Source organism: Heteronotia binoei, chromosome 10 (genome assembly GCF_032191835.1).
Source record: "Heteronotia binoei isolate CCM8104 ecotype False Entrance Well chromosome 10, APGP_CSIRO_Hbin_v1, whole genome shotgun sequence".
Classification (NCBI taxonomy): Eukaryota; Metazoa; Chordata; class Lepidosauria; order Squamata; family Gekkonidae; genus Heteronotia; species Heteronotia binoei.
Window position 1 is genome coordinate 105,279,017 of NC_083232.1, and position 27,304 is coordinate 105,306,320.

Here is a 27,304-nt window from a genome sequence, read left to right on the forward strand (position 1 = left end):
TAAGTGCTGGTATGCTGCGGTTCTTAAAGTGCTGGATGGTATGGTATGCTGCAGTTCTTAAAGTGCTCTTTAAAGTGTCAGTGCGGAAAAGAAGGTGCTAGTGTGCTGCAGATCTTCGGGTGCTGGCTGGCTGTTTAACATAGGCTGATCTCGATCTCTTTAAAGTGACAGTATGTAATGAAAGATTACATATTTTTGTCAGGAGATCCACAAGTTCCCCTTCTCTCAAGACGTTATCAAATACTGCAGGATAAGGATTGGCAGTGGCGTTCCAACAAAAGACTTTAGATGAGATTATCATTTGGAAAGCTGAGATATGAAAAATGGCACATCAGTACCACTGAACCCATAAAGGTAAAAGATGGTCCCCTGAAGAAGGGTCCTCCTGAAATGAAACTGGACCAGTTCTTTTATGATTCGTTGGACTTTAATAATATATGATTTTTCTGGACAGTAGGTGTGTTGTGCAATAGATGGTTTTTTGTCTGTAACACTGTTGAGAATTTTTGGAAGAAATAAATTGTGGATAATAGTGAACCTTCTTGATTTTAAGCACAAGCAGCCTGGTTCCTTCTGGGGACAAATGGAGACTCTCTTTTGTACAGCTTCCACTTGTTCCAAAAAGCACCCCAGTGCCTAACAAACTTGAACCCTTCTTCCCTACACCATTGTCTCTTCCACACAACTTCCACTCCTAATTTGTGCCTGTCTCTCCTGCCCTGTGTGTGGAACAGGTAGCACTTCTGAGAAGGGTACCTTGGAGATCCTGGCCTTGTCTCCTGCCTAGCAGCCTAAATTTTTCCTCCAGGACCTCACGACTGCATTTCCCCACATCATTGGTGCCGACATGTACCATGACCACTGGCTCCTCCCCAGCACTGTCTATCAGTCTATCTAGAACACATGTAATGTCTGCTACTTTTGCACCAGGCAGGCAAGTCATCATATGGTCAGTACATGAGTTAGCCACCTAGCTGTCTACTTGTCTGAGGATCGAATCACCAACTACCAAGAACCCCCCCTCTCCCTGCCCAGGAATGGTTCCTTGGTGCAAAAGGATACCTGCTCACCAACTAAAAAAGAGGTCCCTTCTGGGGGCACATTTCCCTTATCCTCAGCAGGTGTCCTGCTGCCTATTGACCCTCATGCTCCCTGGCAACAGTGGGGCTCCCATTTTTAGAGTGGGACACATCTAACAAGTCCCCGAGAGTCTTCTCTAAGTGCCTGACTGTCTCTGCTTCTCCAGGTCAGCCACTTTGGCCTCAAAGGTGTGAACTTGTTCCCTGAGAACCAGGAGCTCTTTGCACTGAGCACATACTGAAGACTTCCGTCCAGTGGGAAGTCACTGGAAAGCCCCCAACCTCCTGCTGACATTCTGCCTTCATAACTGCTTTTTAAATTTACAATCCCCCCCTTTAATACCATTTTTTTTTGTGACTCTCCTTGTGGAAAGTCTGCTTACCTTATTGGGAACACTAGGAGACTACAGCCCTGGGTTCCTCACCTGGCTTCCTGGTCCTTCCCGGGCTTCTTTCAGAGACCCTAGGCTAACCAAAAGCCCTTTAGCTTGCGCCAAAGGCTTGACCCTCTAGCAAGGTGTAGCCTGACAAATGCAAATAGAGTGGGGCCAGCAGTCAGGCCCAGGCAACATAGACACTTCCAATCAGCAACAATCACCTGATGCAATCAACTACACTCAGCTACAGCCCAGTCAAAACAGACAACAGAAACAGCAGTTCCTCTTCCTCAGCAAGCAAACACATAAACTCAGACTCTCTCCTTCTACACAGTAGCACTCAGCTAATTCTCCCCAGCAGATAAGAAAAGGCAAACACTCTCCCCTTCCCGCTGTCTCTCAGAGCTCAACTGACTGTTACTTATGCAGTTTCACTTAAACAAGAAAATGCACAGGGCATTGGCATTACAGCTTTTTTAAAATTCTGTTGCTTGAAAGAGACAATTTGGTGTCTTTTTTGACAGAATTATTGTACAAAGCACTTAGAAATGGAATATGATACATTTAAAAGGTGCCTTGTTCCTGCTACATTAAGATGTCTGGCAGAAAGCTCAATCAATCTTTCTATTTAGGTAGGACATTGCATGAAACATCAACATGTGAGAAACAGTGAACCAGGAACTTTCCACTGTAAAGCAGAATTAGGCCCCAGACTGAACTCTGGGCATTAACTATTCAAATGACTGAAAATAAAGAAACTGGAACATTAGCACATAGAACATTGGCAAAGAAACTGGAACATTAGCACCCACACTCCCCAGATTGGAAAAGGACCAACAAAAGGTTGGCACCCTGTTTAGGTCAAATCCATACTTCCCACACAGCAGAAGAGGACACTCTGGCACACCTATTCTCATGCAGCTTCAGGAAGGTCTTAAGGTGTGAACGGCATGTTTGGGGCCAGTGACCCATTCAGCTTTGCATGCTGGGGGCTAGCTGCAGCAGGCCTGGGATGCACACCATTTTTTCATCCCTTTCGCATCTGTTACGAGAAAATAATGTGCCAAATGGCACAGCACTGCCAGAAATGCAATGATGAGTCCTAAATAGAACTTAAAAGGCCATTCACATTATGATATCTCACGGACCAGGTATCAAGTGCAGTATAGCAAAATTAGACAAGCTGCATTATTAAAAAAAAAGTATGAAAAAATTGTTTTTAAAAAAAAAACAGAGAACCAAGAGGGTCCAAGAAGGCATCTGTGAGTTCCAATGCACTATGAACTGTCTGTTTTCTGGGCTTCATTCCCTGACAGACACTGCTTGAGCAAACCAGATGGCTAAAGCACTGCTAGTCATATCCTTTTTTGTAAACATTCTGTATAAACACCAAATGAAAAGAGTTTAAAAGAAACTGTGTTCAACATTTTCAACTGTCCTTTAAAAAATTAAGAACATTTATGAAAAAAGTAAAAAAACAGACTTAAAGGAGAAAATTCACTTCAGTTAAGTCTGCTGGACTTCTTGCTCGTTCACTGGGTGTGCACCCCCCCCACACACACACACTCTAAGGCAAGATGTCAATGGCACCCTAACAAGAATCAAGTGAGGGCCAGGTGAAGAAGGCGAGGGCTGGTCAGTGGGCTGGCTTCTCTTGGATGCTGACTGAGCCGTCTTCCATACCAAAGTAAGCTCGCTCCGCCATGTTGATGAAGAGACCGGTTTCCACCACTCCTAGAACAGACAAGCCCCATTGATTACTGTTCATTGCTACATTAAAATGCTCTGTATAATACATTTTGACTTCTCTTACAAGGCTCTTGTGAGAACAGCAGTGCAGTCCCAAGCAGTTACATCTTTACTGGCTTAGACTGGATTCACTCTCCCTAGGAAACAAGGCTTCCTCTAAGCTGTGGAGTCTGGTGAGCAAAAATTCCACTTTGTGAGCTCCTGGCATTAAAGGTGTGAGCTGCTGCATAAACTAATGTGCTCTGTGGACATCCTTCCTGAGCCAAGACAAAACTGTGTGAGCCGGAGGCGAAAAAACTGAGAGCTAGCTCACACTAACTCAGCTTAGCGGGAACACTGATAGGAAGGGTAATAAAGCATGCAATGTGTTCTGTGAGTCAGGCCAAACCCTTCCAGATCCAGAAGAGACAAGGGGGAAATCCCTTCCTTCTGCTCTCCACTCCCAGCAATCTTGGGCAGGCACTGCCTTGTGATGAAGACGACTGAGAGGGATGTCAGGCAATGTTCAGGAACCAAACGAGTGGGGCTTGCACAAGGGACTACCGTTACCTTTTTATCTAATATTATTACTTGTGTACTATTCCCAGAGCAAACCTAAAGTACTACTGAAAGCTAACAGGATGCCTAGGGCTTCCCCTAAGTGCATGCTCTCTCTGAACCAGGCCTAACCTGACTCATCCAGAACAACTGGGGAGGACCGGTGATGCCGGGCTCTGGAAAGTGACCAGGGAGCAACCCTAGCTGGGAGGGTCGGAAATGGAGATGGGCCTGAAGAGATGAGGGTGCCAGGCCTTGAGAACACACAAGTACCAAAAGATGCCAGTCACTGGACTGCCACCCTCCAGGTTAAAATGGATAAAAGGAAGTACTTCTTCACCCAAAGGGTGATTAACATGTGGAATTCACTGCCACGGGAGGCGGAGGCGGCCACAAGCATAGCCACCTTCAAGAGGGGTTTAGATAAAATATGGAGCACAGGTCCATCAGTGGCTATTAGCCACAGTGTGTGTGAATATATAAAATTTTTTGCCACTGTGTGACACAGAGTGTTGGACTGGATGGGCCGTTGGCCTGATCCAACATGGCTTCTCTTATGTTCTTATAATCTTAATATTCCAGTTGTGAGTGTCATCCCATCAAGTTTCAGTAAGGCCTATTATTTCACAGTCTCCTTCCCACATTAGGACTTCCAGTTCCTCCTGTTTGTTTCCCATACTCTGTGCATTAGTGTAGAGACACTGGAAACCACGTCTTGTGCATCTTGAGGGTTTAGTTTCCGTACAAACCTAAAAGTTCACATTACCTAGTGTATGCACCACTCTCTGCAAATCTTTAATGTTCTTATCCCCCAGTTTCTGGCATCATACGAGACTTTTAATTATTATCTCACTCCCCCATATAATTTAGTTTAAAGCCCTTATTAGGTTAGCAAGGCTGTTACCAAACACCCTTTTCCCTACTGCCGTAAGGTGCAAACCATCTCCCAACAGAAGACCACCATCTTGAAAGCATAAGCCATGGTCCAGAAATCTGAATCTTTCCTGACGACACCACCAACGTAGCCAGTAATTTGTTTTAAGTATTCTTTTTTCTCATCCTAAGCCACGGACTTCAACAGGAAGAAATGACAAGAACACAACCTGTGCGCCCAGCTCCTTCATCTTCTGACCCAGAGCCACATAGTCTTTTCTAATACGTTCAGGGCTATGACGGGTAGTATCGTTTGTTCCCACGTGGATCAGCAAGAAAAGATAGTAATCTGTGGGCTTGATAAATCTTCCAATCCTTTCTGTCACATGCTGGATGCGTGCACTTGGCAGACAGCAGACCTCTCAGGATGACAAGTCCGGTCGGCACGCTTTGGGCTCTACCCCTCTGAGCAAGGAGTCTCCGATCACCATCACCTTCCTCTTCCTATATTGGGGAGCAGAAGCTCCAGGTTTCTTATCCACAGGATCCTGAGAAACTTTGTTCAAGCTTCGTGGAGACTGGGGAAGTTGCCCTATTTCCAATGGTTCAGAATCAGTTACTTTGGGGAGATCCTGGAACCTATTGCTGAGCAGCAGAGGCTCAGAAAATCTCCTGATTTTATTTCTCCTTCGGGCTACATTTTTTCAGGAACCCTCTTCCTGTGTTGGGTTCTCTTCTAATTGCTGAGATACCACTTCCTCTCCCTCCTCTTGTCCTTTCAAGAGTGCCTCATGCATTCTGTCAAGAAAATATTCACCTTCTTTTATACACTGCAGTGTGGACAATCGTGCCTCCAGTTCCTGTATCTTCTCCTCCAGCAGGGTCACTAACTTACACTTGTTGCAAGTTTAATTGCTACTACTCTCAGGTAGAAATACAAACATCCCACAGTCATTACACATCACTGCCTCTGCTCCCTCACCAGCCATGCTGCTGCAATCCATTTCAAAACATTTTGTATCTTGACTTCTCTTTAAATCCCACTACCAGTTGCCACTTGCAACTACTTGTGAGTAAGTACCTACCTTTCTACAGAACCCCCAGGCTAAGAGCTCGCACCTCTGGCAAGGAGGAGCCTTGCAAATTAAAGGCTCATGCCCCCACCCACCTCTGACTCAACAGCCAGAGCAACAGCAGAGGGTGGGTCCAGCAATTACCCCCAGGCAAACAAGCTTTCCTCACTCAGCAACAGCTACAAAAAAGACACACACAAAAATTAGAAACCCCTCTCCAGCAGGCACCAAGCACTCACACAGTTCCCTCCCACAGCAATCCTAGGTAATGCTCCCCAGCAGTTTTAGAAAAGCAAATCACACTCACTCATCTTACCAGCAGCTGTTCTAGCTATAGAAAGCACCTTCTACTGCAGCTGAGTCACTTCTGCCAAGTAGAAACTCTTTTTAAATTGCTAGGGAACTGTTTGAGCATTTCCTTCATCTCGTTAAACCACTAGTCCTCAAGATACAGGTGAGGAGAGCCAGAGCGGGGACTCAGAATGCTTCACTTTGCCTCACAGGAGCCCGGATGGATCCCGGATGGATCCACCCTGCTCTGAAGCTACAAATTCTGAAGCCACTTGTGGGGCAGCAGTGAAACAAATTCTACCCCAGAGCCTGTGCTCAGCCTCCCCCTCAGCAGTGCTGGTTTCACCTCACCCTCCAGAACAAGGCCTCAGGGAGCCAATGGCAGCAGAGATCCACCGCGGGGAGTTCCAGCGAGTTCTGTGGGACTGGCTCCTCCCAGGAAGATGCGCCTGGGACTGCAGCCCTCGCCTGGGACACATCAGCACCGCAAGGAGCTGTCTGTGAGCCCCACAAATCACTCCCCCTGCTCCTAAGAAGTCAGCTGCACTTCAGAAAACAAAGACCTAGCTGCACCTGGATATCAGAGACCAGCATTCAGGATCTGTTGAATATCTGCGAGATTAGACGTTCTTCACCTGGTATCATCTTGATTGCTATGTTCACATCGTCCCATTTATGCACTTTATCAAATCTCCAATCCAACAGAAAATTCCCATTGTCTGTCACCACTGGACCCTAATAAACAAAAGAAAAAAATTCAGTAATACTGGTCTATAAAATATTTTTAAAGGCATCAACTGAATGAGTTAAAATAACCTTTCATTTTACAACTGATTTATTTAAAATTAAACTAAGATGCAATACACGAATTACAGAAAAAAGGAAATCATATTAGTTGCATTTGACAATAAACATTTTCAATTCTCAATGTGATCCATTCTGTAGATACTTAAATCCAGAGAATGGAACTCTGGACAGACATGATGGATTTTTCAACAAGCCTGAGAAAAGTGCTTGGCTTGCAGAGAACTCTTTTAAAAAGAAAATACTTTGGGAGGGGCTAACCCCCCATTATAATGATTGCGCTCTCAGTGGCTATTGCTAGACAACCACAGTATTGCCAGCCATCAAGCCTCGGTTTTCGTTGGTAAAAGGCTCTGGGAGGAGGCAGAGCTCTTTCCAGGATTGCTTTGATCTTGGGCAGATGAGGTATAACGCATAATGTGAAGAAAGGGCAAATAAAAGTTAGGTTGGTGAGTGAGTGAGTGGGAAAGAGACAAGGCAACAGGGAAAACAGGATAATGAGGGCTGTCAGAAGGAGTGAAAGAGGAAATACTGTGGGGAAGGAAGTACGGGGGAAAGTGATGTGTCTCCCCCCACCCCCTGCAATTCCTTGCATGTTCTCCACCAAGAAACTGACCCTGGCCTGTCCAGAACTATGCAATGAGGCCTCTTTTTTAAGATGTCTTTTTAAACTTGGGGGTTCCCACAGACTTGTAGAAATAACTCTGTCTGTACATTTATTGATTGCACTCTGGGATAAGTTAAAATTTAGGACACAAAACTGAAAAGTTTGGAACATTTGTTCAATTTACATTATAAGCACTTCGGAATCCAAATAGCTGGAGAGAAGGAATTTCAATTTTTATCACCACAAAGTAAGCACAGCTTATACTAGCATGGACTGCATGAAACATTTTAATAATCTATCTAATAATTTAATAATTCACACAATGGTCTCCTCCAGCTTGGACTACTGTAACTCACTCTACACAAGACTACCCTTGAGTGCGACCTGAGAATGCCGACTGATCCAGAGTGCAGCAGCACAAATCCTCACAGGGATTCTGCACACAGCCATCCTGTGCTCCGTGAGCTGCACTGGCTTCCGGCAGAGTACTGGATCAGGTTCAACATTTTGGGATTCAACTTTAAGGCCCTCAACTGTCAGGGACCCACATCCCTTCAGGATCGCCTCTCCTGCTCTATCACCTGCTGATGGTCCCTGGCCTGAAAGACACTGGCTGTCCTTAAGGTGTTTTTGGCCCTGGCCCCAACCTGGTGGAATTTTCTGCCAAGCAACATCCATGCCCTGTGGGCCTTCATGCAATTCTGCAGGGCCTGTAAGACAGGGATGTTCCACCAGGTGTTTGGTGGAGGACAGTGATGGTTCTCCTGGCTGGCACTCTTCCTCCATCTCCACACCCCCCGTTGAGGCAGCAGCAGACTCTGGCAGCCTCATCCCCATTTCACTGGTAATTTACTGCACTGTTATGATTTTTAGTTCTTATGAAATTATGTAAAGATCTCTCTGATAGGCACTCTCTTGAGCAATCTTCCACAGGGGAAGGCAGTCCAAAAACTGAATAAACAATATTAACTGCCTGTCACTGATGGAATTTGGCAAGAACAAAAAAGTTTCCTTATTTGGCACTGTCTGGAAAGCCAAGAGCTACTAATTTAATGTCATAATTATATTAACGAATAGTAACTGTTGCTACGGTAAGCTTCTTCCAGCTAATCCATTCCCCATATATAAAACACAGACATGGGCATTTCAGTGAGTGGCAATTCCAGCCCCCACCCCACCCCCATTTGCACTGACCGCTTTACTGACAGCCATCCTCAGTTCTGCAGCACCTCCAAGCCTCTTGGTCAGGGTCCTGACGACTGGCCGATAGGCCATGGGGATGACCTCGATAGGGATCCCTTTCTTCCACTGCTCTCCAAGGCTTTTGGACTTCTTTCTATTGGAACACAGGTTGAAACGGAAATTGCACTCATGTAATGGCAAATGGCACACTTTTAACAGATTTACGGCATTTCTATGCTTCCTTTCTGCCAAAGCATTCGTGCATTTCAGTTTGAACTGACAGCTTGCAATCTGAGAGACACAACACAAAAAAGAAGAAAGGCAGGGGTGTCAAACATGCAACCTGGGGGCCAAATTAGGCCCCTGGAGAGCTCTTATCAGGCCTCCAAGCAATTGCTTCCTTCTCCCTCTCTCTTGCTTCCTTCTGCTTCACAGCTTACTTTGTAAGGCTTGCTCAATTGCACAGGAGCTAGAGTGCAAAGCCTCTATTTTCTCCATTGGCTGAGGTTCCTCCCTTGAGGGGGAGGGAGGAATAGCTTGCTTTGCCAGGCTTTCTCAATTGTACAGCAGAGCTACTGAGCCAAGCGTCTCTTCCTTCTATTGCCTGAGGATCCTCCTCCACTTCATGGTTCCCTGGGGAAAGAAGGAAAGAGCAAGAACTTCCTTTGCCCAGGTCCCTGGATCCCATGGGAGAAATACAAAGAAAGCATCTTTAAGGCCGAGTGCTAATGTTTTAGACCAAACAACAAAAAAGGATAAAGAGAAAAGGAAGCAAACTCCAAAGATCAGCTCCTTCAGGATCCTGATGAAGTCACAGAATGGAACTGCAAGAGACCTTCAGAAAAGAGAGGACACTCCATGGCTGCTGGCTGCAGAGCAGTTCTTGTTGTTACAGCTGTCTTATTTCATTTTTATTGAATGGTTTTAACTGTTTAATTTTTAACTGTTTTATTGTGTGATTTTAACTGTGTTTTACTGTGTTGCAATCCACCCTGAGCCCATCTTGGGAAAGGGCGTACTATAAATAAATAAATCAAAGATAGGCCTGCCCTCTCAGCAGGGCAGCTGTTAATTCTGGCAAAAAAACTGCATTGAGCTACAGCAAAGAATCCCAGGAAGACCCCCCACCCCGTAGGCAATTCACAAATCCCTCTCCCCAACGACCCCTGCTCCAGGGCCTGAAGAGGGCAAAAAAACACCAGCCCTCCAGGGTCCCTGGCCAAAGTGGCCTGGAGAACAATTGCTTCCTGACCCCGAAGTGGTGATCAGCATTTCCCTGGGTGGGCAAGAAAGGCCTATGAGAATTAAGCACTGATGCAGCCCTTCCTGCCCTCCTTCTTGTGATCTGCCTCATTCACAGGATCCGCATTGCTGCCAGATGGCCATCGAGCCTCTGTTTCAAAACCTCCAAGGAAGGAGAGCACACCACCTCCCAAGAAGGAAGCCTGTTCCCCTGAGGAACCGCTCTGTCAAGTTCTTCCTAATGTTTAGCTGAAAGCTCTTTTGATTTAATTTCAACTCATTGGTTCTGCTCTGACCTTCTGGGACAACTGAAAACAACTTCTCTCTATGACTGCCTTTCAAGTACTTGAAGATGGTGATCATCTCACTTCTCCAGGCTAAACATACGGACTTAAGGATGCAGAAGCAGCTCTTCATTTCTGCATGCCTGCAGTCTCACTTTCCTAACTCACAACACCAAACGTGCCAAGAGTGTTGTTCTCTTTGCAGGCTAGACATGCAGTATGAAAAAAGAGGCCCCTTTGTCCCCTCAAGCTCTGGGTGCACAACCTTCCACCTCCACTGAGAGAAATGCTGAAGTGGAAAGGTCATTTCCAGGAAAAAATTCAACCCGTTCACTAGTTGCCAGATCACCCTTTCCTCCTCCCCCAGCCCCCTTTTAGAGTGGTGGTTGAATGCACATACAACAGCGACACATAGACTCCCAATAAGACAGTCTGGTGTTGTGAAGTGTGCAGACTCTTATCTGGGAGTATCAAGCATGGTTAATTGCTATTGATAATTGATTGTTTTAGGGTCCTACAAAAGTCTGGTCTGGGAATTGTCATGGAAGACCCATTCTTGTTAGTTTGTTATTCTTTCCCCTTTCCCATCCAGCTTTATAGCTGTTAATTAAGAGTAGTGTGAAGGGAACTAAGTAATCAGTACCTTCCCATATATTCTCCTAAGGGAGGATGAGACATCTGGGCAAAGTAAGGACGAAGTTCTGATAACGCCCTGGGACTGTAGACATTTTGATAGTATCCCGCAACCCCCTCCTTTGGAATCCTTTTGAAGTAAGTCTTAAAAGTATTGTATCAATGTATCAGTTTCATTCTTCTCAAGAACTGGCTTCAGCCAAAGTATCGGTCTATCAATAAACATCTTTGTATCAACTTCAACTCGTCATTGAACCCGCATGCTTGACATTTTGAGAAGAATCCTTTAAGAAGTTTAACCGCCCTGGCAACTTTGTAACCAAATGGCTGAAAGGATTCTAGGAGGCGGTGAATTTCCAGAGCCTGAAGAAGGGGTGAGAGCACCGACACCACCGTGGCACGTTCTGGATGCCTGGAGAGGACCACACATCCAACAGCTCCTGGTCACCTGCCGGCAGTGGCAACCATGTACCTCTATCACCACGATGGATGAGGCCCCGGCAAGCAGATAGGCCATATTAACCAGGCACATGCGCCGGGTGAAGATGACCAATGAAGGGGGTGACAACCCGGGACCGGAAGAGCATGAGGACATGCAGCAAGGTTCCAAGATGATTAGAGAGTATGCTGCGGAGTTCCAGACCAATGCTGCGAAGGTTAGAGGTTGGATTGAATTAATGAAGATCGAGCACTTCACACGAGGGCTGAACGCGAGCATCTTAGACCGGGCCCTCCAACAAGCTAGACCCACCACCTTGGTGGGTTGGATCCAACTGGTGGGAGAGGTCGAGACCAACATGAAAAAGGTAGCCATGCAGTGCCAACATCAGAGCAGTAAATTGGGCCAGGACCAGAAGCCAGTGGGAAAGTCGGTGGTGAAGAAACCCCAAGGGGGGGGGCGCCAGCGGGAAGACTCCGGGGTCCCGCAAATGTTTCTGGTGTGGGGACCCGAACCACTTGGCTAGCAGTTGCCCGAACCCACCCTGGCCACCCTCAAGCGCCTTCAAGACGAGCACTCCGGTGCCTGAAAAGACAGCTAGCTGCCCTAAGGAAGCGGCAAAGAGCAGCACCATGACCACCGCGGCGCAAGATGATGACACCCTCATCACTGACGAGCTGAACGAGATGTCTTGGATGGATGAGGCATCGGGAAAAAAGGACGACCTGCTCTAAACGGTACCAACCAGCAGGTCACTGAAGAACCGGCAACACTCAGGATGAGAGTAATGGGGTCGCTATATTTTGTGCCCATGCTTTTGTTAAACAACAGACTCAAGAGATTTGTGCAGGTGAAAGCCCTAATTGATTCAGGGTGCACCAGAGACATAATTACCCCAAAGTTAGTGGATGCATTAGGGCTGGCCACAACGGCCTTGCCTTTTCCCATCCAATTCGAGCAGATGGACGGGTCGGTCATGAGGGGGGAGCCCTGTGTATTAGAGACTCAACTGGTGCCCGTTGGGATCCAAGACCATTGGGACCAGGAAATTTTTGTAATCGCCCTCTCGTCCACCTACGATGTAGTACTGGGAGTAGGGTGGCTAGCCAAGCATGAGCCTGGCATACGGTGGGGTGACCAGACGATACAATTTAATGACCCGAGATGCAAGGAACACCACTGGAATACAGAATGGGGCCCCCGACCTCCTCCCAGAAAAGAGAAAGTTTGTTTAACGATGGAGGAGGTTCAGGCCATCCCCAAAGCCTACAAAGACTTAAAGGGAGTATTCAGCGAGCAGGGCACTGACGAACTTCCCCCACACAGGAGCACAAACTGTGCCATTGAGCTGATTCCGGGGCAAACCCTACCTAAGGCTAAACTGTACTCAATGGGATGGGAAGAGAAAACGGAACTACGGAAATTCCTAGACAAAAACTTGAAACGGGGGGTTCATTAGACCGGCGACGGCCCCCCACGCTGCCCCCCATCTTGTTTAGGAAAAAGAAGGATGGCTCGCTCAGGCTTTGTACTGCTTTTCGATGGATTAATGGGATTTCCACTTCAAAAGCTTATCCCATCCCCCTCATCAAGGACTTGCTAAGCACAGTGTCCGAAGGGAAAATTTTCACCAAGCTGGACCTGAGGTATGCGTATTTCAGAGTACGCATTAAGGAGGGGGATGAGTGGAAAACGGCCTTCAACACCCCCATGGGACAGTTTGAGTATCTTGTGATGCTGTTTGGATTGCAAGGAGCGCGGGAGTGTTTATGAACTTTATGTGTTGCGGAAATTTTTGTTCAAGGGGGTGGTGGTGTACCTGGATGACATCATTATCTATTCTCAAGATCTGCAATCTCATGTAAAGTTGGTAAGGGAGGTACTAAGTACTTTACTGAAGCGTAAGTTATATGCCAAATTGTCAAAATGTGAATTCCACAAAACTGAATTGGACTATTTGGGATTTAGAGTTTCTGCTCAGGGGTTGGCAATGGACCCAGCCAAGGTGCAAGCCGTGCTAAATTGCCCCCCCCCCCAAGGACATGTAGACAGCTACAATCTTTCCTCGGGTTCACAAATTTTTATCGAAACTTCATACCCAGGTTCGCCCAAATTATGCTGCCCCTCACCGAGTTGTTAAAAACGAGGGCCCAGATGCAAAAAAGCCGGGGGCGCGTTTAAATTGGACACAAAAATGCCAGGAGGCATTTGATAAACTCAAGCGGCTGTTCACTAGCGAACCGGTCCTGAGCCAACCCAATGAGTTGAGGCCTTTCATTGTGCAATGCGATGCCTCCGATGTGGCCATCGGAGCCAGCCTCATGCAGAAGGACGAGGAGGGGAGGCTGAGGCCTTGCGCGTACATTTCTAAGAAGTTCTCGCAGGAACAAATAAATTGGTCAGTGTGGGACAAGGAAGCGTTTGCTGTAACTTATGCTTTAAAAACCTGGAGGTCTGATAACGCCCTGGGAATGTAGACATTTTGATAGTTTATGTGTGAATGCTATCCCGCAACCCCCTCCCTTGGAATCCTTTTGAAGTAAGCCTTAAAAGTATTGTATCAGTTTCATTCTTCTCAAGAACTGGCTTCGGCCAAAGTATCGGTCTATCAATAAACATAGCCTTTGTATCAACTTTGACTCATCATTGAACCCGCATGCTTGACAGGGAGAACCAGGTTTGATTCCCAACTCCTCCACTTGCAGCTGCTGGAATGGCCTTGGGTCAGCCATAGCTCTTGCAAGAGTTTTCCTTGAAAGGGCAGCTTCTGGGAGAGCTCTCTCAGCCCCACTCACCTCACAGGGTGTCTGTTGTGGGGAGGGGGGAAGGAGATTGTGAGCTGTTCTGAGACTCTGAGATGCAGTGCGAAGGATGGGATACAAATCCAGTGTCTTTTTCTTCTAAGACAGTTGAACTATGGCTTCCTAAAAAAGTAGCACCTCAGGTCGCATTTTGAACGTCCCGTGGACTGCTGGACAAAACTGCAATCAGTGCCAATCCCTCGCACCTTAACTCTGTGATTCCCCCAACACAGATCCAAAGGATGCTGTTCACCTCTTGCATTGGCTCCTCAGATGCTGGGCTGGGGGCTTTGTGTGACAAAGATCACACTGGCCAGGACTCCCACTGGGCAGTGCTTACAGAAGACCAAAGGGCAGATCATCAGTACATCCAGGTAATGCCCCCCCCCTCAAAGAAGAAGTCTGGCACCCTAGTTGTGAAGAGGAAACACCCCCAAAGCTAAAGAAAGCACCAGTAGCCAGCCAGAGTGATGGCACTCAACAGCCAGTGGAAGCCTGAGGGGGGAAGCGGCAGATGAAGGCTAAAGGTCCTCCCACACCCAACAGAACCCGCCAGGAAAGGGGCGGCGGGGGGGGGGGGTTAACAACAAGAGGATGCAGGCGGGACAGAACACAGAGGGAGCTGCTCTGAGCTGTGGGATTCCAGGCAGGGAGGGAGGCCACACGGCTCCAGGGGAAGCTGGTGGGCCTCCATGGCACTACCCCAGCAATGCAGAAATGGGGCAAAGTGGCCTTCTTTTAAAAGCACGGCTACAGGACTGATCTGGGTGAGAATGACACAACTTCTCTGTCTGGGGACGCTCTCTCTCCTGGCTCCATTAGGGCAAAAAGGCTTTCACAATCAGCCCTCCCACCTCCCAGCCCCAAAATGGAGAGGGGAGGAAGCCATTCAAGGGGCTCTTCATTCTTCAGGGGAACATCCAAATGGAGCTTTTCAAAGTCTGTGGCTTTAGACTGAGGGGAGACAGGAAAGAGGCTTATAAAACTCTGCATGGGGAAGAGAAACTGGATAAAGAGAACTTCTCTCTCTTTCTCTCATAATAATAAACTTGTGGTCACCCACTGAAGTTGATGCACAATAGATTTAGGCTCGACAAAAATAAATATTTCTTTACTCAACACGTAATTGAAATGCGGACTACATAAGAGCACAATCATCCTGCTGGATCAGACCAATACTCCATTTAGTCCAGCATTCTATGCCATACACTGGCCAGCCAGTTCCTCTATAGCCAACAACAGGGCAGAGAGGCCGAGGTCTTCCCCTGACGTTGTCTCCTGGCTCTAGGATTCAAAGGTTTAGTGCCTCTGAATGTGAAGGTTCCCCTCAGTCACTACGGCTAGTAGCCACTGATAGGTTTATCCTCCAGGGATCTACGTAATTCCCTCTTACAGCTGTTTATTCCTGTGGCCATCATTACATCATCTTGGCAGCCAATTCAACATTTTAAGCACTCTCTGTGTAAAGTAGTATTTTTTATTCATCTTGAGCCTAGTGCCCATCAGCTTCATTGGACGTCCTCAAGTTTTAATATTCCGGGAGGCGGAGAAAAATCTGTCAACTCCTCTAACCCCAGGCAGGATTTTATAAACTTGGCTCATGTCCCCCCCCCCCCCCCCCCGGTCTCTGTTCTCAACCAGAGTCCCAGACTTTTCCCGCCTTCCCTCACAGGAAGGGAAGGTGCTCCAACCCCCTTCTCCTCTTGGCTGCCCTCCTCAGTTCTTTGTACCTTCCGTCTCCACAGGGGCGTCACCCTTGGCCGTTTCCTTTTCAGTCCCTTTCCTAATAATCCCTAGCACAGAGTTTGTCTTTTTCACCACTGCAGCATGCTGGGCTGACCCTTTCAGTTTGCTGCCAGTGACTGTACTGCTGCCTTCTAGCCTAGGCGGCTTTAAGAGGGAGTGAGACAGATTGATGGAGGGCAGTTCCATCATTGGCTACTAGTCGTGGCGCCTTCAGGGAACCTCCATACTCGGGGGCAGTCAGCCACAGGAGGCAACCCCTGGAAAGGGGAAAGTCTTGGCCTTTATGCCCCCATCGTTGGCCCTCTGGGGTAACTGGCTGGCCACTGCGTGAAAGAAGCAGGTTGCCAGATTCAATGGGCCACTCATCTGGCCCATCTTGCACAGCACCACCTTGTGAATGACTCACTGAAAGGCGAGATAGGAAGGTTTAAAGACACACCTCACAGCCAGCAAATTCAACACAACCTGCTAGAAAGAAGACAATACCAAATGTACAGTTTCAACAGGCTGTTTTCTGGTTAAAAACCTGTAAATTAACTAGGCATGGAAGTGGCAAACAGTTCTGAATAACTGAAAAACAAAGACCTGAAGTATTATGAATCTACTGAAGAAAAGGAGGCAGATACACTGATTCTTAGTAGGGGTTGGTAAGAAGTTTTGATCTTAAATTGTTTTATTGGTTCAAAATTTATGCACCCACCAATGTTCCCTCTAAGCTGCAGAGTCCTATGAGCAAAAATTCTACTTTGTGAGCTCCTGGCATTAAAATTGTGAGCTACTGCATAAATTATTGTGCTCGGGGGTCATCCGTCCTGAGCTAAGACAAAAAGGTGCGAGCTGGAGGCTAAAAATCTGTGAGCTGGCTCACACTAACTCAGCTGAGAGGGGACACTGGTCCCCACTATATTACTGATGTTCATTGGCCAGAGCCCAGGGCTAACCGGGATAGGGTTGCCAATCCCCAGGTGGGGGCAGGGGATCCCCCGGTTTGGAGGCCCTCCCCCCACTTCAGGGTCATCAGAAAGCGAGGGGAGGGGAGGGAAATGTCTGCTGGGAATTCTATTATTCCCTATGGAGATTTATTCCCATAGGAAATCATGGAGAATTGATCTGCGGGTATCTGGGGCTCTGGGGGGGGGCTGATTTTTGGGGTAGAGACACCAAATTTTCAGTATAGCATCTAGTGCCTCTCCCCAAAATACCCACCAAGTTTCAAAAAGATTGGACCAGGGGATCCAATTCTATGAGCCCCAAAAGAAGGTGTCCCTATCCATTATTTCCTATGGAAGGAAGGCATTGAAAAGATGCGCCATCCCTTTAAATGTGATGGCCAGAACTCCCTTTGGAGTTCAATTATGCTTGTCACAGCCTTGATCTTGGCTCCACCCCTAATGTCTCCTGGATCCACCCCCAAAGTCCCCAGATATTTCTTGAATTGGACTTGGCAACCCTAAGCTGGGATGGGGCGATTCATTAAGTCAAATTAATGATGATGATGACAACAACGATAAGCATAAGAACTCAAAGAAGTTCACGTACCCCTCCCCCTTTGCCTCTTCAGAAAAGCAGGGTCTTTTACCTGTAATCAGCAATAATAATGAGGCATTTTGCACAGGCAGCAACAATCTTCTCCTGAGCCAGGCAGCCCCTAGAGGAAAGGAAGAGAGCAGAAAACAACAAGCCCATCAGAGGGGACCCAGGAGCTCCTGCTGCTCAGGGAGACTTCCTTGTCTGGGTGGCCAACATTCCTCCACGTTTCGTGCATCCAAATGTATCCACTTCCAGTAACTGACAAGTGTCTTTGGCTGTTCAATAAAAATGACAATCTGGCCCCCAGGAGGACTGAGGACATGCAGTTACAGCAGAGGAAGATGGACCCTTCTGTAATAGTCGGTGGTGTCACCAGGGAGAGATCACGTTTGCCATGAATGACGCTTTAGGGAACAAACTCCATTTTGCAAATAGCCTCAGTTGATTTTCAGTCAGGCTGAAATGGTTCCTACAAACACTGCTTCTGAAGGAATATTAGTTAGACATGGTCTACAGAACCATGCACATGAAATTTATGCTAACCTCTGGTATTTCAGTTTTGTGGTAGTGTGGAGACTGTTAAATTGTGTGAACTATCTTTTATCACACTTGTAAATTACTGACACATATTTGATACTGATACTGGAAAAAAAAACAGGTTGCTTACCTGTAACTGATGATCTTCGAGTGGTCATTTGTGCATTCACACCCTTGGGATTCCAGGCGCCTGCGTCGACTCTACCAGTACTGAAAAGCTCCATCAAAAGATTTTTGTGTCCTGATCACTGGGCATGCTCATGGACCTATCTGAACATGTCCAGTAGGCGGGGCACCAAGATCCCGCCAGTTTCCTTCTGACCACTGAAAGCAACTCCAAGAACTGCCAGCGGAGGGGAGGAAGGGCGGGTAGTGTGAATGCACAGATGACCACTCGAAGATCATCAGTTACAGGTAAGCAACCTGTTTATCTTCTTCGTGGTCTCTGTGCATCACACCCTTGGGAGAATAGCAAGCTAAAAATTATCTGGAGGAGGGCGCTGGCACTAGACAACTGCAGCCTGAAGCACCGCATTCCCCACACGCATGCGGTCCATCACATCCACATCCAAGGCATAATGCTTCACAAAAGAAGCTGCTCTGCAAATGTTTGACAGGTGCACCCCCTTAAGGAAGGCCATTGACGTTTCCAAGGCACACGAAGAATGCACTCTGGGAAGACCCGGCAAAGGACGCTTGGCCAGCAGATATGTTAACTTTATAGTCTCTACGATCCACTTCGACAGTCTGAGAGGAGACCTGCTTTCCTTTAGAAGATCCAGAATAACAAACAAAAAGGCTAGTTGACAAATGAAACTCCTTAGTCCTATGAAGGTAAAACAATAAAGCATGTTTAACATCAAGCGTGTGCAAGGCCTGTTGTTCCTGATCCTGTGGAGAGGGAAAAAAGGCCAGTAACAAAGTCTCAGAATGCAGGTGGAATTCAGACACCACCTTAGGTAAAAAACGAATGTCAGCAGGAATGGCCACCCCCTGGGTCAAGAAAACGCAGGTACAGAGGGTCCGATCTGGAGGCTAAGAGCTCACTGACTCTCCTAGCAGATGTAATTGCCACCAAGAATGCCGCCTTTCAGGAAAGGAGGTGAAGGGGACATGAGGCCATAGGCTCAAAGGGACGATGCGTAAGCCCTCTGAGAACCCAAGCCTGGACCAATTGACGGGCGGGCGGATGTAGACGAATAAGACCTTTAAGGAAATGTTTTGTTTCAGGGTGAGAGAACACGGAAAACCCCTCAGTTTGGGCGTGATATGCTGAAATCGATGCTAGGTATACCTTGATAGATAAATATGAAAGACCAGAGTCCAACAATTGCAATAAAAATAAAAAAATTGTGCGAAGACTAGTCTGATCCGGAGGGAGTTGAGAAGGGGGAACAAAAGAAGCAAACCACTTCCACTTAAAACTATAGGATCTCCTGGTAGATGGCTTTCTACTGTTTAATAAAACAAAGACAATCCTGTCAGAAACTGGCGCTAAGTGATGAGTCAAGCCGTCAGTTTCAAGTGAGGGATATCATGATGGTACGTCTTGCCCCTGTTGGTGAAGAGGAGATCCGTCTCCTTTGGGGAAAACAGCGACCGGCCTTGAGACAGTTGGAGGAGAAGCAGGAACCGCAACTGACATGGCCACCATGGGGCTATGAGAATGCAACTGGGCTGTTCCCTCTTTATCTTGATCAGAACCCTGGTTAGCAAGGGGACGGGCGGAAACAGATAGAGGAAGCTGCGAGACCAATTGAGAAGAAGGCCGTTGCCCTCTGACAGGGTATCCAACGAGTGGCAAAAATGTCCATCTCGGGGTGACCCCAAGCTGTGAATACAGGTCTGAAGTAGAGTGGATTCAATTCCCACTCGTGTAGTTGCGCCCCCCCTCTGCTCAGATAATCTGCCTGGACATTCAGGGTACCCGGAATATCTGCGGCACAAAGAAAAAAACCCTGGTCCAGACACCAGAGCCAAACGCTCATCTCAAGACAACTTAGACTCCTTGACACAGTGCCGCCCTGTCTACTGATATAGGCCATAGCTGTTATATTGTCCGTCAGGATCGAGATGGATTTTCCCCTCACTAGAGGGAGGAAAGATTGAAGAGCAAACCAAATTGCCAGAAGTTCTAAGTAATTGATGTGATGATGCACGATGCGATAGGTCAAAGTAGCTCCCACAGTCAAGCCTCTGCGGTGGGCTCCCCAACCCAGAAGAGAGGCATCCGTCGTTAACATCTCTGCTGGGGTAGGTAGTCGAAACGGAGCACCTTCCAGAAGGTTGAAAGATCCCCCCACCAACGGAAGGAGCGTATGACTGATGGCAGCAGCGTGAGCATGCGTGCAGAAGAGTGGTGTGACGGTTTGAATGCCTTGAGGAACCGTAACTGCAGAGGTATCGTACGCAGCTTTGCCAATGATATGACTGTAGTGGCCATAAGGCCCAGAAGCCGCTGGATGGAATGAGCGGAGGCCATTCCCGAGGTCCTGATGCGGCACGTCCTTGGAATTGGGAGGAAAGCTTTGCATACAGTGGGGTCTATGAGGGCTCCAATGAAGGGCACCCTCTGGTTGGGTATCAGATTGGATTTTGGAAGCTTCACACAGAGGCCCAGCGATTCTAGCGTCTTTAGCGTTATTTGGATGTGCTGCAACAGTTGGGATCTGGAGCCAGCCACCAACAACCAATCATCTATGAAGGGGAAAACAGTGATCCCCTAAGAGTCGGAGGTGAGCTGCCACAACCACCATGGCCTTGATAAAAACCTGGGGAGCTGTTGACAAGAAGAATGGAAGGGCAGTATATTGGTAGTGACCTGCACCCACTGAAAACCGGAGGTATTGACGGTAACTCAGCCGTATGGACAGGTGGATATATGCGTCCTTGAGATTGATCGTAGCCATCCAAGAGTTCTCCTCTAATAGAGGGAAGATTTGAAACAAAGTGGTCATCCTGAACTTCCTGTACGCAATGCATTCATTCAGGCCCTGGAGGTCCATAATAGGCCAAAGTCCACCATCCTTCTTTGGAACGGTGAAATAATGGGAGTAAAACCCCTGACCCTGCAGAGTGTGACGGGTTCGATGGCTCCCTTCTCTAAGAGAGATTGGACTTCTGTATTCAGGGCCTCCGAGGGAGGAGTAACAACGATGTGTGGAATGGGAGGTGATTCTTGAAACTCGATCGCATACCCCTGGGAGATAATTGTAAGTACCCAAAAGTCTGTTGTAATACTCTCCCAAGCATGGAAAAAGGGAGATAGCCAAATGCTTCCCGGGGTGACAGTGGGTGATGGAACGCCTTGAGTGACAATACCAGGGAAGTCAAAGACTCTGCTTGGGGTTGGTAGGCTGCCTTCGGCGGGATTGCCGGAATTGGCCTTGGAATTTCTGCTTAGCTGGGAACAATTTCCCCTGTTGAGAGTGGGGCCGGTTCCGCCAGGGTTGCTCAGGAGAGGAGATCTGAGATCGTCGTGACCATGGGTGAGAATATGGCTTTTGTCTGAAAGGACGTGTAGATGAAGAAGCACACAGGGTACGAGAAGCCTTAATACTCTTATCCAAGACCTGGAGAGTGGTATTGGTCGAAGAGTGGAATAGACCAGAACCATTAAATTGGAGGTCCTCGATTGCAGACCTTGTGTTGTGGATGAAGGTAGTAGACCTGAGCCAGGCGTGCCTACGGAGGGCAACCGCAGAAGACAGCATCTTAGCAAAAGTGTCAGTAGCATGCTTTGAGGAGTTAAGTTGTTGCTTAGCAACCACCATGCCTTCTTTCTGGATCTTCTGTAGGGTACAGTGGTGTTCCTGTGGAAGATGCTGCAGGAGAGTAGAAACTTGGTCCCATAAAGCAAACTGATAATGTCCCAAACAGGCCAGATAATTGGTAGACTTGATCCCTAGCGACACAGTGGCACAAAACTTTCGCCCAAAGGCATCTATCTTCTTTCCCTCTTTGTCAGGGGGAGATGATGCGCAGTGCTTGCCCTTGGATGAAGATATAACCACCAGAGAGCTGGGCTTAGGGTGGTTAAACAAAAATTCAGCTCCCTTCTCTTGGATCTTATACATGTGGTCTAAGTGTTTCGTGCAGACTGCCAGGGAGGATGGTTTTTCCCAGGGTCCCTTGACAGTTTGCAGCAGCACATTGGTGAGAGGAAGAGCGACAGAAGTAGAGACATCTCGTTGGACGATGTCAAAAACTAGGTTGACCTCGTGTTGGGGTTGCTGAATCAACAGACCCAGGAAGGCAGCCATCCGCTTGATTAAGTCCCCATAGGACTTGAGGTCCTCTGAGGGAGAAATTGGGGCATCATCAGCCACTGGCGTCGATGGTGTAGGCTTGGACTGAAGTTGATCGGAATCGGCACCGATTGAACCAGCCGACCCCTCAGCATCCGAAGATTCAGATAGGTAGGGGAGGGTCGGTGTGGATGGGTGTTTCGATGCCGATGCTGGTCTTGATGGTTTAGGGTCCCCACGGCGTTGATCTGTAGAGTGGTAAGGCGAACCCCGATCCCACTCTGGCAGGTCCCGGGGGTAATGCCAGGAATAGAGTGGATAGGGTTGGAAGGGGTAGCCCTGTCTATGCTCACAAGGTGGAAGGGCACTATGGTACCACAGGTACCTGTCATCGCGCCGGGGACGGTCCCCTTGCTCCAGAGAGTTAGGTTTGTAGTGGCAAACGGGTGAACAAAACTGATGAGGTTGAGCCGGGGAAACATCCTTACTTCTTTGTGCCGACCCTGATGAGTGCTGAGTAAGATCGAGGTGTTCCACTTCATTGTCGAAAACATGGGCCGATGAGGAAGGGGATCTGCAGGGCGCGGGGTCCTTCCGGTGCTGAGAAGCCAGTATCTTGGGAGGTACCAGTCTCAGTGGTGATAAATCAGGTAGTGTTGTATTAAGTATCAATCGAACCCTTTCAAGGGAAGCCTCTCATGGTGTCGGGGAGGCGCATTCACCCGTTGCAGCTGATTTGAGTTTCTTTGATGCTTTGTGCTCCTTGTTCCGCTTGCGTTTCAGCAAAGCGGTCGAAGACTTGGAGCCATGCGTCGTCTTGGTCTTCGGACTTGGTTGGCGTTGGAGTAGCTGTTGATGCTGATTGGTTCGAAGACCCCGGTGCCAAGCTGTGTTCCATCGGCTGAGGAGCTAGCACCGATTGGAGCAGTGCTAGTTGAAGCCTCGCGGCTCGATTTTTCCTGGTTTGCTTACTGAACTTTAAGCAGTGACCACAGGAATCAGTGCGGTGCCCCTCTCCCAAATACAGCAAGCAAAGAGAGTGACCGTCAGTCGGGGTGAGCTTGCTGCCGCACTTGAGGCACCGTTTGAAGAACCCCCGCATAGACGAAGGGGCCCACTATCCGGAGGCTGAGAGCCACCCGGGGTGGGGGGGAGGACGGGGTGAAGATTGGCCAAAGCCCAGACTCACAGAGACACAAGGATGTCCTTTTTTTTCCAGAAAGAAACAGACGATGGAGAAGACAAAAGGTCAAAAACCACTTGGAACTCGAACCCTCAGATTTCTGCTGCAGTCTTTTTAAGTTCCATTCCACCTCCTTATTCAATAAGGACTCAATTGACCCTGTAATACTGTAAATTTCCGCAAAAAAACTTTCCCCCGGTCTTTTTTTTCAGTTTTTCTTTTTTACCTATTTCTTTTTGTAAGTCCACCATTTGTTTTTCTTTATCTCTTTTATCTTTATTGTTCAATGTAATTAATATTCCTCTCTTCACAGCTTTATACGCATCCCACATGGTTTGAAATTGAATGTCCTGATTTTCGTTTATTTGGAAGAAAGCTTTAGTTTCTTTTTCAAGAGATGCCACTACTTCTACTTTTTGCAATAAATCTTCATTTATCCTCCATCTCCTCACCTTTTTTCTAACTTTTGCCAACCACATTAATGGATTATGGTTTGCACCTATTTTCGGAAGAATCTCTTATTTTATTTGTAATAAGTCCCAAGTCTTTAGTAAACCATAACATATCAATTCTTGAGAAGGAGTTATGCCTTGCTGAAAAGAAAGCATAATCACCCGTATTAGGATTGAACTTTCTCCATACATCTTCCAAACTTTCTGGTTTTATTAGTTTAAAAAATTACTTTGGCAGTTTGCCATCTCCCCCCCCCCAATCTGTCCAAAGAATTGTTGATAGTTCCATTAAAGTCATTCCATTAAACTGTTGATAGTTCCATTAAAGTTCCATTAAAGTCATTATCATTATCTGCTCATATGTCACTTGATCTAGTTGCTGCATAACATCTATTAAAAAACATCCTTTGCCCCATTTGGGGCATAGAATCCTAGTAACAATGTTTTTTTTTTCATTCATCAACACCTCCACTGCAACATACCTACCTTCACTGTCTTTAAAAATCAACTTTGGCTCCAATTCTTTTTTTAATATAAAAAATTACTCCCTTTTTTTTTCTTTAGCCAATGAAAAAAATTCTTCACCCAAAGATTTATTCCATAAAAATTTATAATCCATTTGTTTAATATGTACTTCTTATAGACAAATTATATTACATTTTTGTTTTTTTAATCCAATGAAATGTTGCTTTTCTTTTTTGTGGTGAATTTAGTCCATTTACATTCCAAGAAATTAATTTGTAATCCATAGTGATTCTTCAATTATTCTAATCTCCAAATTCTTTATTGTTCGCAAAAAACCTCTCTATGCCTTGAGTATCTATTATTATAATTCTCAGTCTTTTATACCCAAAGCTAAGACCTTCAGGTAAAATCCATCTATATCTTATTCCCTTCTCTCTTAGCTTGTCAGTCTTGAACTGCCTTCAGTCACTTATAACCTTCCTTGGCAGCTCCTTCATTATTCTTACTCTGCTTTCATCCACTACCATTGCTTTTTCAAATTGTTGACTTAACGCCCTTCCCACCATATCTCTTGTAGTAAATTTTACTGCCACATCCCTTGGTAGCTTACGCTTTCTAGCAAATTCTGAATTTACCCTGTAAACATAATCATACAAGTGTCTTGTCTCCTCAGGGTCACCTCCAAAAAACTCAGCAATGATTGTTGAAATGTACTTCTTTAAGTTATCTTGTTCTTTTTCAGGCACACCTCTTAAACAAATCATGTTTTCCATTAACTTGCAATCTTGTAATATTGCTTTCTCCTGCATCTTCTTTATAGTGGCATCTTGATCTTTAACTCTAACTTCTATCTTCTGTGTCTTCTGTGCTGTTGCCTGTGACTCTTTCCTGAGATCCTCAAACTCTTTTTTAATCTCTTTGACTTCTTCAGCACTAGAATTTATTTCTTTAGTTAATTGTTTCTTGCTATCAGTTATTCATTCTTTCATCACCTTCACCAATCTTGCCTCCATAGCATCCGGTTGTTCTTGGTGGTTAAAACAATTTTATTTGGTAACATATGGTAACAAATTATATTTCTTGCATTATTAATAACTTCTTTTATCTATCCCATATATTACTTTCTACCCATCCCTCCCCCCGTTACTTGACCCACGCCGGTGTTATTTACTTAAAGTACTAATGTTTAAAGGTACCCTTAACTAATAAAAACAAAAATTAATTTTCTTTTTAAATAATAATAATAATAATAATAATAATATTTTATTTATACCCCGCCCTCCCCACCGAGGCAGGCTCAGGGCGGGGTATAAATAAAATTTTATTATTATTATTATTATTATTATTATTAAAAAAGACTTAATCATTATCAAAAATTGTCCAATGCCCTTTTATTCTCCATTCTTTTTCTACATATCTTCTGAACTTTTTCCACTCCATCTTGAACACTTCTAAATCATAGTATCTTAAAATTCTTGTTAATTTGTCCATTCCACTCCATGTCATAGCTTTTACAATCCAATCCCATTTTTCTGGTATTTTTTCTTGCTTCCACAACTGCGCATATAATGTCCTAGCAGCTGAAAGCAAGTACCAAATTATAGTGCTATCTTCTTTTGGAAATTTTTCCATTTGTAATCCCAACAGAAAAGTCTCTGCAACTTTCTTAAATTCACATCCCAAGATCCTAGAAATTTCTTATTGAATCATCTGCCAATACTTTTTTGCTCTTTCACAAGTCCACCACATATGGTAGAAAGAACCTTCATGTTTTTTACATTTCCAACATCTATCTGGCATCTTATCATTCATCTTTGCCAATTTCTTAGGAGTTATATATCCTCTATACATCATTTTAAAACAGTTCTCTTTAATACTTTAAATACTACGTCACGTCGAAAGCTTCATAGAGTTCTTCCACAAATATTCCCAAGTTTCCATCTGTATTTCTTTATTTACATTAATTGCCCACTTAATCATTTGAGATTTCACTACTTCATCTTCCGTAGACCATTTTAAAAGTAATTTATATAATTTTGAAATTAATTTTTCATTGTCACCAAGCAGAACTTTTTCTATTTCTGTTTGCTCTTTTCTTATTCCTTCAGTTTTAATGCCATTCTCCATCAAGCTCTTTATTTGTTGCATTTGAAACCAATCATATGTATTATTCAGCTCTTCAGCAATTTTCAATTCTATTTTGTCACTTTGTATTTTTAATAGCTGATTATATGACAACCACTTTTCTTCACCCGTCTCAGCTGTTATTTTTATCATTTCGGCTGGCACTATCCATAACAGTTTTCTCTCATCTCCATATTTCTTACATTTTATCCATGTATTTAGCAAGTTGTTTCTTATATAATGGTGAGAGAAAAAGTCGTCTATCTCCCCCCCCCCCCATAATACATATAAGCGTGCCAGCCAAATTTATTTCTATGACCTTCCAACGCTAAGAGTTTTTTGTTTAACAACATTATCCATTCCTTTATCCATACTAAGCAAACTGCTTCATGATATAATTTTAAGTCTGGTAATTGAAATCCGCCTCTCTCTTTTGCATCTGTTAAAATTTTCATTATAATTCTTAGTTTCTTTCCCGCCCACACAAACTCTGAAATTTTTTCTTTGCCATCTATTAAATTGTTTACTGTCTTTCACAATCAGAATAGTTTGAAACAAATATATTATTCTTGGTAGAATATTCATTTTAATTGCGGTTATTCTACCCAACAGTGACAAATTAAGTTTATTCCACTTTAACATATCTTCATCCATTTTACGCCATAGCTTCTCATAATTATTTTTGAACAAATCAATATTCTTCATTGTTATCTCTACACCCAAATATTTTACCTTGGCGGTAACTTCACAGCCCGTTAGTCTCTGCAATTCTTGTTGCTTATTTATTTGCATATTTTTACATAGAGGTTTTGATTTTTCTTTATTAATACAAAGTCCCGCCAACTCCCCATATTCTTGTATTTTGGCTAACAACAAAGGTGTATGGGGTTTTCATTTATAAACATTATATCATCTGCAAATGCTCTGTATTTGTAAGTAAATCCTTTTACTTTTAATCCTTCCATTTCTTTATCTTCTTGAATTTGCATCAGTAATATTTCAAGAGTCATTATAAACAACAGTGGGGAAAGTGGACAACCTTGTCTTGT

At 45.5% G+C, this 27,304-nt stretch overlaps 1 protein-coding gene across 2 annotated transcripts in view; it reads right to left on the reverse strand.

Moving 5' to 3' along the window:
* Window positions 1–408: 408 nt before the first annotated feature.
* RPIA (ribose 5-phosphate isomerase A) overlaps window positions 409–27,304 on the reverse strand; it is a 53,176-nt gene continuing 26,280 nt past the window's right edge. Inside the window, exons 6-9 of one of the 2 annotated variants that reach the window (XM_060247870.1) lie at window positions 17,297–17,365; window positions 8,585–8,726; window positions 6,615–6,714; window positions 409–3,190 (exon numbers count right to left, since the gene is read on the reverse strand). In XM_060247870.1, coding sequence (XP_060103853.1) covers window positions 3,093–3,190; window positions 6,615–6,714; window positions 8,585–8,726; window positions 17,297–17,365 — 409 coding nt within the window. In that variant the 3' untranslated portion in view covers window positions 409–3,092. The remainder of the gene's footprint in view (window positions 3,191–6,614; window positions 6,715–8,584; window positions 8,727–17,296; window positions 17,366–27,304) is intronic. The other variant, XM_060247871.1, reaches the window with a different exon arrangement.